Source organism: Marmota monax, unplaced genomic scaffold (genome assembly GCF_021218885.2).
Source record: "Marmota monax isolate L192 unplaced genomic scaffold, Marmota_monax_Labrador192_F-V1.1 WCK01_AAM20220418_F8-fsc00246, whole genome shotgun sequence".
Classification (NCBI taxonomy): Eukaryota; Metazoa; Chordata; class Mammalia; order Rodentia; family Sciuridae; genus Marmota; species Marmota monax.
Window position 1 is genome coordinate 1438546 of NW_026694838.1, and position 15471 is coordinate 1454016.

The window sequence follows — 15471 nt, forward strand, 5'->3', positions numbered from 1 at the left end:
TATAATATAGGACTGGAAATATAGCTTAATTGGTAGAGGGCTTGCCTCGAATGCACAAGGCCCTGAGTTGAATCCCCAGCACCACTATATTGGTGAATTTTCAGCCAGTCTTCAAACAGTCTCATTCTGATGGCCACAATCTTTTCCATGTAGGTGTCTGGCTACTATCTATTCGTTCATCCATCCATCTGTCAATACTTTATAACTTTGTTTACTTATTTAGCAATATACCACCAATATTTCCTATGCTATTAAATACTTTTATATTCTACTAATGATATGCATTTCCTCTTGTTTTTGACATTATGTACCTGTTTCATCAAAAGTAGATTGTGCTATTTTTGTTCTCTTTATACTTAATCTGTGCTTTAACAGAAATCAAGCTCACAGTTATCTAAGTTAACTTGAACATGGCATTTTATGTGAAAATATTTCATAAACAATTTAAATGTAGCCTTGAATTTAATTATGTATTCATAAGCTAATTATACTTCTAAAAAACCCTTAAAATAGCTATTTATCACATTGAAATTTGAATTTTTGAGGAATTTTTTATTCTTTTAAACAAAGCTCAAATTCTAAAAGAAAATGATAAATGACTAAATGATTCCTCCTTAGGCGGCAAGAGATTACAATGTTAATATGGTTTGAAGGGAAAAAAGAAATGTTTGAAGGCATGAATTTTTATATTAGAAAAGTTTTTCTTGGGTTGGGAATCTAGCTCAGTTGGTAGAATGCTTCCCTCATATGCACAAGGCTTTGGATTCAATCCCCAGCACCACCAAAAAAAAAAAAAAAAAATTCTTCCTTTCTTTCTTCCACATACACTAAATGCTTTATATGAAACTAACATATTTTGCTCAAATAAAAATACAACTTAAAATAATTGCATACACTCCACTTGTATAAAGCACTTTTAAAATTTTATTTTTTAACTTATTGGTTTACTGATTATTTTTAGTTATATATAACAGTAGAATCCATTTTGATATAATTATACAAACACTTTATAAAACATATCTGTTTGTCAGTTTTGCAGCTAGCTGGATATGATCAAAATTCCATGAGAGAAAACTATATTTCTAAAGAAAAAAGTAAAAGTTTGAGAATGTCATTAGCTCCATGGTTCAATCTAAGTTCTACCATTAAACTAAACTCTTGTGTTGACCAATACTGTGGAAATGGACATCACTGCCCACCTTGCCCTATAATAACAAGTACTCCTGTCTTCCATACCAAGTATTGTGAAGTTTGATAACTAGAGTACTGGCATATTGTTGAACAGTTTAATATCAGGAATCAATAAAAAGTAAACCGTCTTTTGAAGACTGGCTTAAGTAAACAAGGAGCAAATCCATATACTTCATAGCACTCAATAAGAAGAAATGAAACACAAGCTATGGTCATATCTTCACCTTTCTATGAGAGTACAAATTGAAGTTGTTGTCAGGGATATAGGGAAGATGAAGACTGCTAGTCTAGGAAACTGTCATTAATTAGCTGGGCAATTTGAATCAGTCATCAAATCTCTCTGAGCCAAATTTCTCTCTCTCTCTCTCTCTCTCTCTCTCTCTCTCTCTTTCTCTCTCTCTCTTTTTCTTGTTTTTCTCTTTCTTCCTCTCCCTCTCTTTCTCAAAGAGAAGCTCAAACATTTTATAAGACCCATTTCAAATCTGAAATAATATTCAATAATTTTGAATGAGTAGTTAATATGATGTTGATTAAGGCATATGTGGGGAAAGTATCAAAGTTATTACATCATTTAATTTCATAAACATTACACCAGCAAACTGGTAATTTTTAAAAGTTTCAGTTGCCCTTCTATTCAGTATCAAATTCCCACATCTAGCCACGAATAAATGCTTAAGATTTCCATGAATATTTTACTTTTTTAAGTCATTTTTTTCCAAAATAGACATATGGGCCCTTGAAAACGAAGCACTAGGCTACTTCCCTGATATATCTGTGAAAATCATGAGGGAAAAATCATGGCTTGCTTCTGTCTGTATCCCCACACTTGGCAGTGCCTGTCACCTCAGGTGGCAGTTAATAGTAATTGTGCAATGAAAGAGTGAATAACTGACTTGAAAGCTGACTGGTCTGTCCAGTTTTCTGTAGAAACAAGATTAAAAAGTTTTTCTATTAGTAATTGGACTCAGATATAATCAACCTCATAAATCAATGAAGTCAGTAGTTGCTTTACTAATATTAATTGAGGAGTTAATATAAAGGAAACTCTTTTCCTAATTATTTTCCATATTCTTATATTACAAAAGTTACAATTCCAATGTAATATATCATGCCCCTTGTTTTACATGTTTTCATATTTTAAGTTTAATTCATGTTAAGATGTTGAGAGCCACAGCCAAAGGGGCCCCAGCAAACTTCCAGCTGCCAGCAAACTTCCAGCTGCTGGCTGATGATTGGCTCACAGTGGCCCCAGCAACATCTAGCTGATTGGCTCCTCTGCGGTGATGCTCATTGGACTGTTTCCCTGCCCTTTCAGACCACGGAGCTGCTCATTGGGGGACTTTTTTGGCTCCGCCCACGTGACCCAGCCAATCGGCCTCAAGAGCAGGAGGATTGTGGGAGGTGGAGAGAAGCTTGTGTGGGAGAGAGAGGCTTGTGGAAAGCCGGTGGTGGCAGTTGAGGCTCTGAGGGTTTTTCCTGAGAGGCTATTTTGTTTGGCGTGTGTGGTTCTAAAAATAAAGTTAGTTTCTTTTGACAAGTGGCTCCTGATTGTGCCCAGCCAGACTGCGGCATTAAGAACACAAAGAATGTGTCATTTTTTGCCATTATCTTTTAAATCAACCAATGCAAGGATTCTCTCAAGTGCACATAGAAACAGAAAACCAAGGAATGTGGTATAATATGAACAACAGGATTTCAGCAGAGATACTCAGTCATCATACTTTTATTCCAGTATACAAAAACACTGGACAGAGGATCCACCTTCATGAAATACATGTTGTCAGTGGAGAGACAAATGTTAAATGAATAATGAATTAATTACGCAATTACAATCACCCATATTTCAAATAATGAAAATTCAGAATAGAGATGGGTGTGTGGCTCAGTGGTAGAGCACTTTTCATGACATACAGAAGGCCTTGGGTATAATTGCCAAGAAATGTAAAGGAAAAGAAGAAATTTCAGGATGATAGGAAACCATATCTCCTATTTAAGCTGAAACATTTACCTAGTTTGTGTGTCTGGTGAATCTTAACTGAAGAAAAAAGTTTAAAATAGGAGTTAATAGGAGATCAATAGCGAAAAAAAAAAAAAAAAACATTTAAAGGCAGAAATGACAGCTTATGTGCAGGTCCAGGGGCAAGGAAATTATAAAAGTGCCCTAGGTAATGGGGTTTCAGTGTGACTAGTGCATAGGAGGCATTTATGAAAACAGACCAAGTTGAAAGTAGGCAGGAGGTTATAGTGAGACCATGAAGTCCTGCTTGTGAGTTCTCAATTTTATTACATACCTGATTGATAATCTTTCACTCTATCCCTAACAGATCTACAGCCCCCCATACACATATACACTCTAAAGCATTTAACATTCATTATTTGTCCTTCTTAATATTTACTTTTAGTATAATTTACTCTTCTATCCTCTGGTTTCTGAAGTTGGAAATCTAGATCATTGATTTCTTTATTTTCATTTCTATGTATCTTTAGCTATACATTTTCCTCTAAGTTCTGCTTTAGTTCCTCAAACCAAAATTTGATATTGGATATTTTTATTTATTGAGAAAGCTCTCTAATTTTCCTCATGGTTTCTCTTTGATCCCCCTGTTTTATTCAGAAGTATGTTATACAATTTAAAGATTTTTTTACGATTTTCTATTATTGATGTCTGAATGAGTTCTGTTACAGTGAGCTTTCAGAATTGTGAAATGTACTGAGAATTCCTTTAATAGCAGTTCAGTGTTCTACAACTGTCTAGATAGAGAACTCCATTTAATATCTCCAAGGATGATGTTAGAAATTTTTTATGTCCTGTTAGCTTTTGCTTCAATTACTTTGAAGCTCTGTTATCAGTTATACAAACTTTTTTGATTTTTAAAAATTTTCTGATGAATTGACTTTTTTTGTTATTTTATAAATAAAGCCTCATTGTCTCCTTATATCCACATGTACTTTCAGCCAACATTTTGCTAAGTGCCATTATTTATCCAATTATTTTCCTCTTCTCTTCTGTATTTTCTACTTGCTCGGTACTTACTAAATTATTTGTAATATTAGATTTTAATTTAGTGTTATTTAGTTGGGATTTTGTCATGTTTTAATGATTACTATTTTCATCTTTCATTTATCATATTCTATTTATGGTTACTCAGATACCAATTCATAAGATATGCAGGAAATGTGTAATAGTATGAGTTTATTTAACTCCATCTCTGGGGTGCTTGTACTATTGCTAACATATTTTTTATATGTATGTGTTGTGAACTCCAGAATTCAGTATTATAATTTTTAGCATTATATAGTCCGGGTGTCAAAAATAAAATGGAAAAAGATTTTTAAAAATTAAAACAGAAACCAAAGGAGCTTAGGGTCTTTTAAACAAATCAAGCTAAAATAATATGATGCTTAATGTTTTTTTCACATATTAACCATTTTTCAGCATTCTTCCTTAATATGGATCTGTGTTTCCATCTGGTATTTCTTTAAGCATAAAATTGTTAGAATTATTTTTAGCTCAGCTTTACTGGTGACAAATTCTCCCAGCCTTCACTTATTGGAAATATTTTTATTTTGCTTTAATTTTGAAGGTTTTATTTACCAAATTCATAATTCTATGGATATATTTAATTTTGATGATTTACAGATGTTTTCACCCACTTTCCTGGCCACAGTTATTGTGGTAAGTCAACTATTACTATATCATTGACCACCAGCAATTGCAATTATAATGTTGCATTTTTTCAAGATACTTTCAAAATTTTCATTTTATCTTTAGTTTGTAGACACATGACCTGTATATAAGTTCCTAGACATAGTTTTCATTGTTTAACCTGCATGGCATCCACTGAGCTTCTTGGATCTCTATGTTAATATTTTCCAGAACAAATTCAGGGTCATTTTGTCCATTATTAAGTTAAATGTGTCTCTGCTTAATTTTTTTCTTCTCCTATAAAATTTTATAAGTATTTTTTGATTTTAGCTCACCATTCCCAAGGATTCCTTTAATTTTTGGTGTTCAGTATATTTTCTCTGTACTTTTTATACTGGATCATTTTTATTGGTCTGTGTTCAAGTTTACTGTTCCTATGTTCTGCCTTCCTACAAGTGTGTTTCTGCTATTAAGGTACATGCAGAGTATCTTTCTTCCCAAACATTAAAAATTTAAGCTCTACAATTTCCACTTTGCTTTTATTTACTAGTTTTCCCTTTTCTGCTGAGATTTCATGCTGCTTGATGATTTGCTCATGCAAACATCATGATCAGATTTATATTTTAAGTGCTTTAAATGTTTTTTAATGTTTGATTAAATGTCCTCATCTGCGATTTACACTGTGTCACATTACATTTTACCTCTTTTATTGACTGAAATTATTTTTAATACCTTCTCATACTGTATTATGTATATCTAATATTTTTTACCATGTACTTGACATTTTCTGGAATATATTAATAACATTCTTGATTAGTTATTTTCTTCTGAACAATGGTGGTTTTTGTTGTAATGGTAGTTAAATTGCTAACCAATTTCTAACTGTTTTCAAGTTTCTCACTGTTTTCAAGTTCATCAGCTTCAGTCCTCACTGTTAGGGCAAGTCTTTAGTCCAGGACAGGTAAGGGTTGTGGTCCTTCCAAAATCCAAAAGGAACATCTCTTATGGTAATGATGATCCTTTAACTAAAGTTCCAAACTTTGCACTTTCTGCGGTGAGTGGCAGCTGAAATATTGGCTCAGACTTCACACATTTTCAAGTGTTGCCTTCTTCCTGGCTTCTTACTATCTGTTCCTCCTTTCCACACAAAACAGACACTTGAGGCAAATGAATATTCAGATATGGAGTCTTATCTTTCTCTTGTTGTTTTGCTAGTGATGTCCTCATATTATGCTGCTCTGCAGTCCCTACCCTCCTCTGAAACTCCAAACCAGTAAGATTGCTGCTTTCTGCTGTTTCTGGCTTCTTACACTTCTGGGTTTCCTGGGATGTGGGAGTCTTCATTCTAAAAACAAGACAATGTCAGGGAAATAGGAAGAAAAAGGTTTTCACCCTTTAAGTGTCCTGATGAGAAATGCCACAAAACATTAAGTCACATCCAATTCTGTTTCCTCTTCACACTTTCTAATCACTTTTGGTAATTTTCTACTTAACATTGTTGTATGTTTAATATTTTTCCAACCGTTATAATTATTATCTACAGAATGGTTAATTTCTCAAATAATGAGAGATTTTGTATATTGTTCAATTTTAATCTCATAATTTGTTTCTGAGTGTAGTGGCCATAATGTTAATAATTATGATACTGTAAATTGGAATTAAAAGTAAATGAAGACTTTACTCAAAAATAAAAATTCAGCTGGGTATGGTGGCAGACACCTGTAATCCCAGTGACTCAGGAAGCAGGAGGCAGGAAGATTGCAAGTTTGAGGTAAGTATCAGTAATTTGTGGACGCACTAAGCAACTTAGGGAGAACATGTCTCAAAATAAAAAGGGCTAGGTACGTAACTGACTCAGTGGTTAAGTGAGTCTGGGTTCATTCCCAGTACCAACATAAATAAATAAAGGTTCACATCCAAAATAACTTTCTAGCATAATGCCAATGCCTCATTTAGATCAAAGGCCATAGGTGGTAGATTTTGTCTTTCTACTTCCCAATGTTTTTTATAAATTTTAATAAATTGTATGTAAATAAATATATACATAAACATATGTACTATTTCAGTGACTATATATACATCATGTTTACCAAATAATGGTTATGTTTATGTATTATAAATCTTTTCTTCAGAGTGGTTAAGAGGAAATATACCTACAAGGTGATTACAAAAGAAACAAGACAATGTCTCTTAAATATACCAATAATGTAACATGCAAAATATTAGAAAACTTATTAAAATAACTTTTTATCAGACACTAGTCAACAGATCAGAAAGATCCACAGAAGCATAGTGAGACCAACGAGGCATGAACAGCACAATTAAAACTGTGCCCAGATTCTACAAATAGTAAAATTTCTTCTATGAAATCTCTTACCAGGCTAGAAGCTATTCTGTTATTGAAATAGATCATAAGTTAAGGGAGCATTATATTCCATTATGGCTGTGAGTTTTGTGAAGGACAGCATTCATTCTCACAGCATCATTATGCTTGTTACTAAACAAACTCACCTGAGGGTCTCACTAAGTTGCATACTCTGGTCTTGAACTTGTGATCCTCCTGCCTTAGCCTTCCAATGGCTGGAAAGTGGCTGGAATTGCATTTTCTCCAGAATCCAGTTTTACCTGAAAACCTTTACAGTGGAAAATTGAGAATATCTTGTATGGTAGAAAACAGATTTCTTATATGTAGTTTTATTTATATAGTCTATAATTAAATATGCAAATTAGTAGCCTAAAGGCCTATTAGATTTGGCCTTCTTAGGACATTTCACAAAATAATTATCACTGACATTTCTTCTGGGAAATCTGGGACCAGACAGTGGTAACTACATTCAGATGACCACTCTAGTTTGCATGGATTCTGCCACTTTACAAATTCATAATGAGCCCGCTTCTTTTATTTCTCAAACTTGCTTGATTTTTATAAGCATCTAAGTATATATATTTAGGCCTTATGAAAATATGATGAGTTGTCTTCACTAAGACCACTATAATTATAAACAACCTGGGCTCTTTTAAAAAGTCAAATTTTGACCAGAGAGGGGCAATGTTCCTCATTGCAGCAAGGAACAGGAGAATTTCAGAGAAATGGGATTTACATTGTTCTGCCTCCATTTTAATCTCAGTGGAGAGAAATAATTTCACTACATGTGAATGCTTTTGCTTTTGCTATGTTTTATTCATATTTCCTCCAAATGTACAAAAATAACTTTTCTTAAATCAAAGTTTGAAAGCCATGCAGACTTTGAGGTGTATCTGTCAAAGCTTGTTGTCAGAATACATCTCTTTGGACTATGGCATGAGCAGCAGCCACCAGTAATTCTCTCTGCGTTTTGGGGTATGTTTTGGAGTTAGTGATGGAATTTGGACCAGATCATCTTGTGTTCTGTTCCTGTCTCCTGGACCTGCCACTCAAATTTCATTTCTGGAAGAGTTTTTCTTGAAGAAAAAGTACCACTTTAGAGACAACTTCCTTGTACTTTCCAGGAAGAGGTCCAATTCCTCTGAATCTCTTTATGAACACCTTGGTTATGGCATGTTGGCTCTCTGGGAACCAGGCAACATTCCTCCATCTTCTTCCCCATGATGAGTGAGTGGGGTTTCCTCTGTGATGGATGGTCTAGGTTGGCATTAAAAAGGGTATCTCCATTCTATCAGTATCCATGGCAACATTCTACACTAGAAGGAAACATTCTAATACCACTCATGCACCCCAGGAATGTTTAGAATTGCTACTAAAGGACCCAAAATTTTCAATTCTCATAAATGAAACAGAATTCCCTCTGCAAAAAAGAAGGCCCCTATTGTGTGGTCTATGTTCTTTGCTCTAGCAGCTATCTGGATGAAATTGTCTTCTTCAGTCTTCAAGGAGTTCATGTCTTCACGTTTTCATTGGAGTTGGAGAGCTGAAATAGTTGAAATAGAATCCTGGGAGCATAGAATGTTCCCATGTCTTGTAATCCCATCTGCATTTTCTCCCTTCACTCAAATTAAATTCACCAAATCCATATTCTTACAGGATGGCTTATAGGAAAGCAGCCACTTTCCCCAGTGCTCCCCCACCCCCAACAATGTAATCCTGATTTCTAAGACTACCCAATTTTAAATTAAGGCTTCTTGGCAGATGTGACAAGACAAACCTTCTGTCATTAGTGATGTAGTTTATGGACTTGCTAAAGCAGCTCTTCTTTCCATGAAGGCCAATCCTTACATGTCTGTATGCATAGAAGGGTTAAAAAGCAGTGGCAGGATGCCATTCATGTGTTAATTCCTGCTGCAGCAGCGTGCATCATTTCCCCTTTGACCTCTGAGTTAATCTGCGTGATAATCACGCAGAGCTTCTAGTGATTTTTTCCTTTCTTTTAAACACACACACACACACACACACACACACACACACACACACACTGCCCTTATTAAAAGGAAAAATAAATAAATAAAAAAGAAAAGAAAGAAAACAAAGCAAATAAATAAAACCTAAAACGATGGAACTGGGGGAGTTCGCGTGAGTGTGAGCAGCATGAATGTGCGTGCTTTTCTCTGTTTGTCTCACTGTGCATCTCTCCCTGTGCCCTCCCCCTACCTCAATTATATTATTCCCCCAGACTTGGAAGCCGCTGCCTGAGCTGACGCTTTGATGGTATCTGCAAGCGTTTGTGCTGATCTTATTTCTGCCCCCTGAATATTAATCCCGAAGCTGGTAGCAATACATCTCCCCAGTGACGGGACCTACTACAGGCAGGTGGGGGGAGCCACCATCAAACCATAAGCATAATAATAATACAAAGGGGAGGGATTCTTCTGCAACCAGAGGCAAGAGACACGAGAGAGGAAAAAAAAAAAGCGATGAGTTTGCCAAATATATGGAGCGCAGGAAGCTCTGCCTACTCGACTCCTGTATTTTCACAGAAAATGACGGTGTGGATTCTGCTCCTGCTCTCGTTCTACCCAGGGTAAGATGTGCCTTTTTAGGCGTCGTTTTTTTTTTTTTTCCCCCCCTGAGAGGTGGGGGGAAGGGGTGGGGATGTGGAACTAGGAAGACCACCCAGATTTAAAACACTCTTCTAGGATTTGGGGCTTTATAATCTGGGGCAGAGTGAATATATGGGGCGGGAACAGGAGGGATGAAAGAGGAAGGTTACGTTCGTTTATTTATTCATGTATTGGATTTTATTTTGGTTTTGTTTGAGAGCGGTAAAGCTATCCCTTTAGACTTGGTATTGGGGGAATAGCCTTTCTCTATTACTGCAGTGCGATTTGTCGAGGTGGGCTTTTGCTGCACACGCCTGAGGATGAGGCCATGTTGAAGGCATTTGGGTGGGGGTCTGGGGGAGAAAACTGCAAATCGGGTCCTGGCGCACACAGGAGAGATGTTGTGAGGGAAGATGGGGGCGGGGGCAGCTCTGTTTCTATACACCAAAGTATCCCTCGTTCCTGCACCTGGTTATTCAGTTAGCCAGGTTTTCTATCCAGCCCCATTGACCCTGCAGCCGACTTCCTGATGGGCAAACATGGTTCAGCACCAAGGACAGCGGTCCTGCTCAGGGCCCGATGGAAGGCGGCTTGTCAAACTTGATAGAGCATCTCTGAATCTGCACAGGACATCCCTATAGTCAGGTAGAAGGCCTGTGGAGCCAAGGAGCAAAAATAAAGCCTGGAGACCCTGCACTGGTTATTGCTACTCCCTCCCTGTGGTGGATGGGAATGTAGTTGAATGAATGCTCAGGGGAATACATGTCTGCAAGAGTTGGCCTTGCTGCAGTGTTGGAAAGCATGCTGAACCAAATGAATGTGAGGCCAAAATTCTGAAGTATGCATTAACGTTTTATAGCATAGCTGCACTGAGTAGAAAAGAGGAGGGGGGAGGGAGTCCTAAAAATCCTGAGCATGAGTGTGCTACAAAGTGTCTTGCATCTAAATTCTTGGAACTTTCCTGAAGCTGGAGCATTAGGGATAACCCTCCATGGAGTATAGTAAACCACTCATCTACCTACATAAATAGCCTCTACCATATCTCAAATTCCAACCAGGACCAAAGGCAGGTTAGAGATCCACTATTTACATTAATTATACTCCTCTATTTTGCTATTTTTAAATAAAACTGTATAAGAATTACCCTAAATTGCCTTACTCCCTACCCCCTAAAAAGAAAAACAAATAGCCATAGAAGAAATCCAGACTACCCCAAGGTTCTCTTGGGAGTTACCACTCTTAGATAGTAGTTGTAACCAAGCTGGAAGGAATGGGGGTTAAGCTTCATTTTACTTTTGCTAAGTGTATCTGGTCAACTGCTTTGGTCCCCTGCTCTCTAGGATGGGTGAGGGAACATGCAAATGTCTGAAAAAAGAAGAGTTTTAGGCAAAACAAGGAGAAAAGGGATAAGTTTGTAGATGCTGACAAAGACAGATCTGTTCAACTCCTCCAGTATTTTTTGTATTTTATTCCTTTTCTATAAAATGGAATACACTTTCATTAAAAGTGTAAGATTAAGAAGTTTACTCAGAAAAGAAGAGGACCTTTTTGAAAATGGTTCTATGTGAAATACATTTTAGTGGAACCCTGGCACAATAATTTTTCTATTCAAAATTCACACACACATTTTCCTGTTTAATGCTATATATGGTTCTTCATCTTTCTTAGAGAATTAGGGAGTTCATAGTTGCTTACCAATAGAAAGTATCTTTCCTATATTCCTAGAGTTGAAGAAACCTGTGGATTAAAACCTAGACAAGACATGGAGGAATACATCTTTCTTTCATACTCACTTCAAATAAATAATTTTATAATTAGAAGGGTTTATATTCTTATATATTTAGTTTCTAACAGTTATTTTTTAACAAAAATTAATTTTATTGTTATTTATAATACTACAGTATTTAGGATGGCTCATTGTTGTAACAGTCCCATTTTTTTTCTAATATCATATGAAAATCAATACCTTATGACATATTATAAAGGAGCTTCAAGTAATGAGAATATGTGTCATGAAAATATCTCCAATAGAAGTATTTTTTAAAACATTTTCTCAGTAGCAATCGAGAATGGAGTCATTGCAGCTTGGTGCAGAGAGTGTAATCAGAGTTTCAGTTTGCTGCAGTCCCATAAACAAGCAATTTGAATGGCTGAGTAAGACTGGATGCAAACATAAGCTTTGATGTATGAGGCTACCCTGAGAAAGAGCTGAAAAAAAAAATAAAATAAAAACTTGGAAACTAGGAGCCTTTGAGTTTAAATACTAGTGGTAGAATCATATAGAAAGTTGAAGTAAAATAAAACAAACATTTAATTGACATTTTAAATTTACAAATTTCTGGAAAAAAACTTTCACTCCTTATGAAAAGACTACACTCATTAGATTGTGTCTACATAAATATAAAACAAATAAGAAAATAAAACATTAGAGTGAGCAGATTGATAACCAATATCTTTTCTCAGCAATTAAGTAGTTCTTTTCAAAACTCAAAATCTTCTGAAATGTCATGTATCTTGCTTGCAGTGCTGACATAAGAATCACCCAAGACTTAACCAAACTAGAGATTGCTATGCTATACACTAATGATTTTGAATCATGTGCCTGAAGTAGAGTCCAGAAATATGCATTTTAAAAGTACCCTAGAACTCATTCAGAAGAGGCCTATACTTTTCTGACTTCCAAAAGTTTATTTATCACCTCATTTAATATTTATGAATACTTTGCTTTTTGATATTTATTATTCAGATGGGCATAGTAAATCAATTTTGTATCCAGACATGTTTTACTCTTATATAAATCATTAAGTATACTATACAAACCAAAAGAAATGATGAATACTATAAAGAATTTCAAAAAACCCACATAATACATAAAAAGACAGTGCCTAAAAAACCCCAAAGATATATACATGTATAAATATGTACCTAAGTATGTTCATAAATTCTATTTATTTATATCCACATAGTGATACAAATAAGTTTTACATATGATTTTGTAATTCTAATTTTATAATTTTTTAATCCAACTTGATTCCGTCTCAGTAAAAATATCATAAGAGAAAGAAAAATAATTAAAATACAACAAAAATTATTTATGTTAAGTAGGAAAGACATTTATTTCTACTATAATAAAATCTCATAATAGAGTTAGGGTGACAAAGAATTGTTTTCAAGAGATCGAGCAGAAATGAATTTTATTTAATTTTTGATAAGTTGAACTAAAGATTTATAAATATTTTATCTCCCTAGATGTTGCTGAGTAAAAATGCTTCAGGTGACATTTTTGAGAGCTCCTAAAGTTTGCTCTTTATCCCATGATTTAATTTCACAGAGACTTTAACCTATAAATTATGACCATTCGCATAGAGAAAATATTGTGAATTTTCAAACAAACAAACTCTATTTACTTACGTAAGTACTCTCTAGGGATAATTTTGTAATTCCTTTACTTCCAAATGTTTCACCTGGTTTTAGATAGAGAAAATCACATTTCCACAGCATATTTAATTGCTTTAGTGGTAGGCATAGTATTATAAATAGTCTACAGTGAGGCTGGGATTGTGGCTCAGTGGTAAAGTGCTCACTTAGCATGTGTGAGGCCCTGGGTTCAATCCTCAGCACCAGATAAAAATGAATAAATAAAATAAAGGTATTCTGTCCAACTGCAACTAAAAATAATATTAAAAAATAGTCTACACTAAAATAAGCACCTGAATAATAATAATAAAAAAGGAGAAGAAAGAAATATTAATGACTCAGAGTTTCCCAGAATTTAGTTGCCAGTCACTATCTAAACAAAATGAGGACAGGAGGCTGGAGTTGAAAAATTATCTTTTAATTTAAACAATTAGCTTCATAAATGTCTCTCTGATATATTAGATTCATTTTTTAAAGAGAGAGAATTTTTTTATTAGTTGTTCAAAACAATACAATGATCTTGACATATCATACATTTGACTCATATAGGGTATTAATTTTCATTTTTCCAAGTGTACAGATTGCAGGATCACATTGGTCATACATCCATGTGTATACATACAGCAATCCTAGTGTCAGTTGTGTTCTGCTGCCCTCCATATCCCCCCCTCCCCTCCCTTCCAAGAGAGAATTTTAACATTTATTTTTCAGTTTTCGGTGGACACAACATCTTTGTATGTGGTGCTGAGGATCGAACTCGAGTTGCATGCATGCCAGTCGAGCGCGCTACCGCTTGAGCCACATTCCCAGCCCTTAGATTCATTTTTAAATAGTCAATCTCCTCAAAAGAACTGTCACAGAATATTTAATTTAAAACAGAATTTAAAATTTGTTTCATGCCAAAGATTTCCACCCAAATGGGAAGGAAGTTAAGACTGATGTTAGTGACAATATCACTGTTGTAAATACTGTGTTACTAGGGTCATGGCTACCTCTCTGCTGCAATTCCCAGCCTTTCCAAGATAGACTATTCAGAGTTTAAGTCAGTTTAAATATCTTACGACCTTTCCATGTGACTACACTTGTAAGAAAAGAGTATTAAGAAATTTAAACTGAAAAAAGAAACAGAGAAGGTAATTATTAAAAGATCTAAAGTATAACCAGCTACCATTATATATATATAATACATATATATATACATATTTGTACTTTTATCTTTATATACATGTACCATGTTTATTTACTCATCATTTTGCATGCTAGATTTACCAACAGACAAACTCATCTTCTAATTATGTTTCCCTCTAGCCAGTCATTTCTTCTGTCTGTAGTCTTGGTTTCCTAGTCTATCAAACATGATTGACAATAATTACTTTAGAGTCATGGTGAAGAGTCAATGTGCATGTGTGTGTGTGTGTATATACACACACACACACACACATATATATGTATATACATATTTTTAATATAAATATATAGTTAAGCATATACATATATATGCATACACACACAAATACATGATACAAGGCGGTTTGAAAGTATGAATATTTTCTGGATTTGAAAATGCCATTTAGCTCTTTTAACCTAGTAGTAGAATGGTATTTTGTGCTGTGCATATGTGGTTCTGCAGACTGAACCTGGACTTTGCTCATGTGAATCAGGCACTGAACCCCTGACCTTCATCCCTATCAGGATGTACTCTCTTTGAATTTACCAGAATAAAGTGTTCCATCTGGAATATCCATACAGATTGAAATCTTGAATCTTAGAGCACTTGCATTGTGAATACACCATAGTGATCTAACTTCTAGACTGCCTTAATTGCAACTTTTAATCAATCTCCTATGATCAATTTGGCAAAAATAATTTGTAGAACTGCAAGTCTGTCATTCCAGTAAAGGCTAATTGTATTGCATCAACCTTAATATTTATAATCCTGAGTCTATTTTCAGATGACCAGGGTCTAGGACAGATACTGTAGATGCCATTGGCACATTGACTAAATTAAAGAGTTCAATTTAATCTATTCTGACACTGGTTTGAGAAAAATCAGTCTCCACCAATTACACCATTACTAAATTGTATCTTATTATATTGTTTTAAAGCTCTATATAGAAATACTTAAGAGGAGCTTGCTATTTGTTGTTTTGATTAGTTTAGGAACATATTAAATGACAATATTTAGTTGCTAAACCAGAATTACATTTTGAAAATTTATTTCCCCAAATGACTGTGTATATGTA

The 15471-nt window shown here is 34.8% G+C and overlaps 1 protein-coding gene across 2 annotated transcripts in view; it reads left to right on the plus strand.

Annotated features, from left to right (window-relative positions):
* The first annotated feature begins 9270 nt into the window (after nt 1–9270).
* The window catches only part of Gabrg2 (gamma-aminobutyric acid type A receptor subunit gamma2), a 90324-nt gene continuing 84123 nt past the window's right edge, over nt 9271–15471 (plus strand). The window contains exon 1 of one of the 2 annotated variants that reach the window (XM_046426265.2): nt 9271–9792. In XM_046426265.2, the coding sequence (XP_046282221.1) occupies nt 9686–9792 (107 nt within the window). In that variant the 5' untranslated portion in view covers nt 9271–9685. The remainder of the gene's footprint in view (nt 9793–15471) is intronic. The other variant, XM_046426262.2, reaches the window with a different exon arrangement.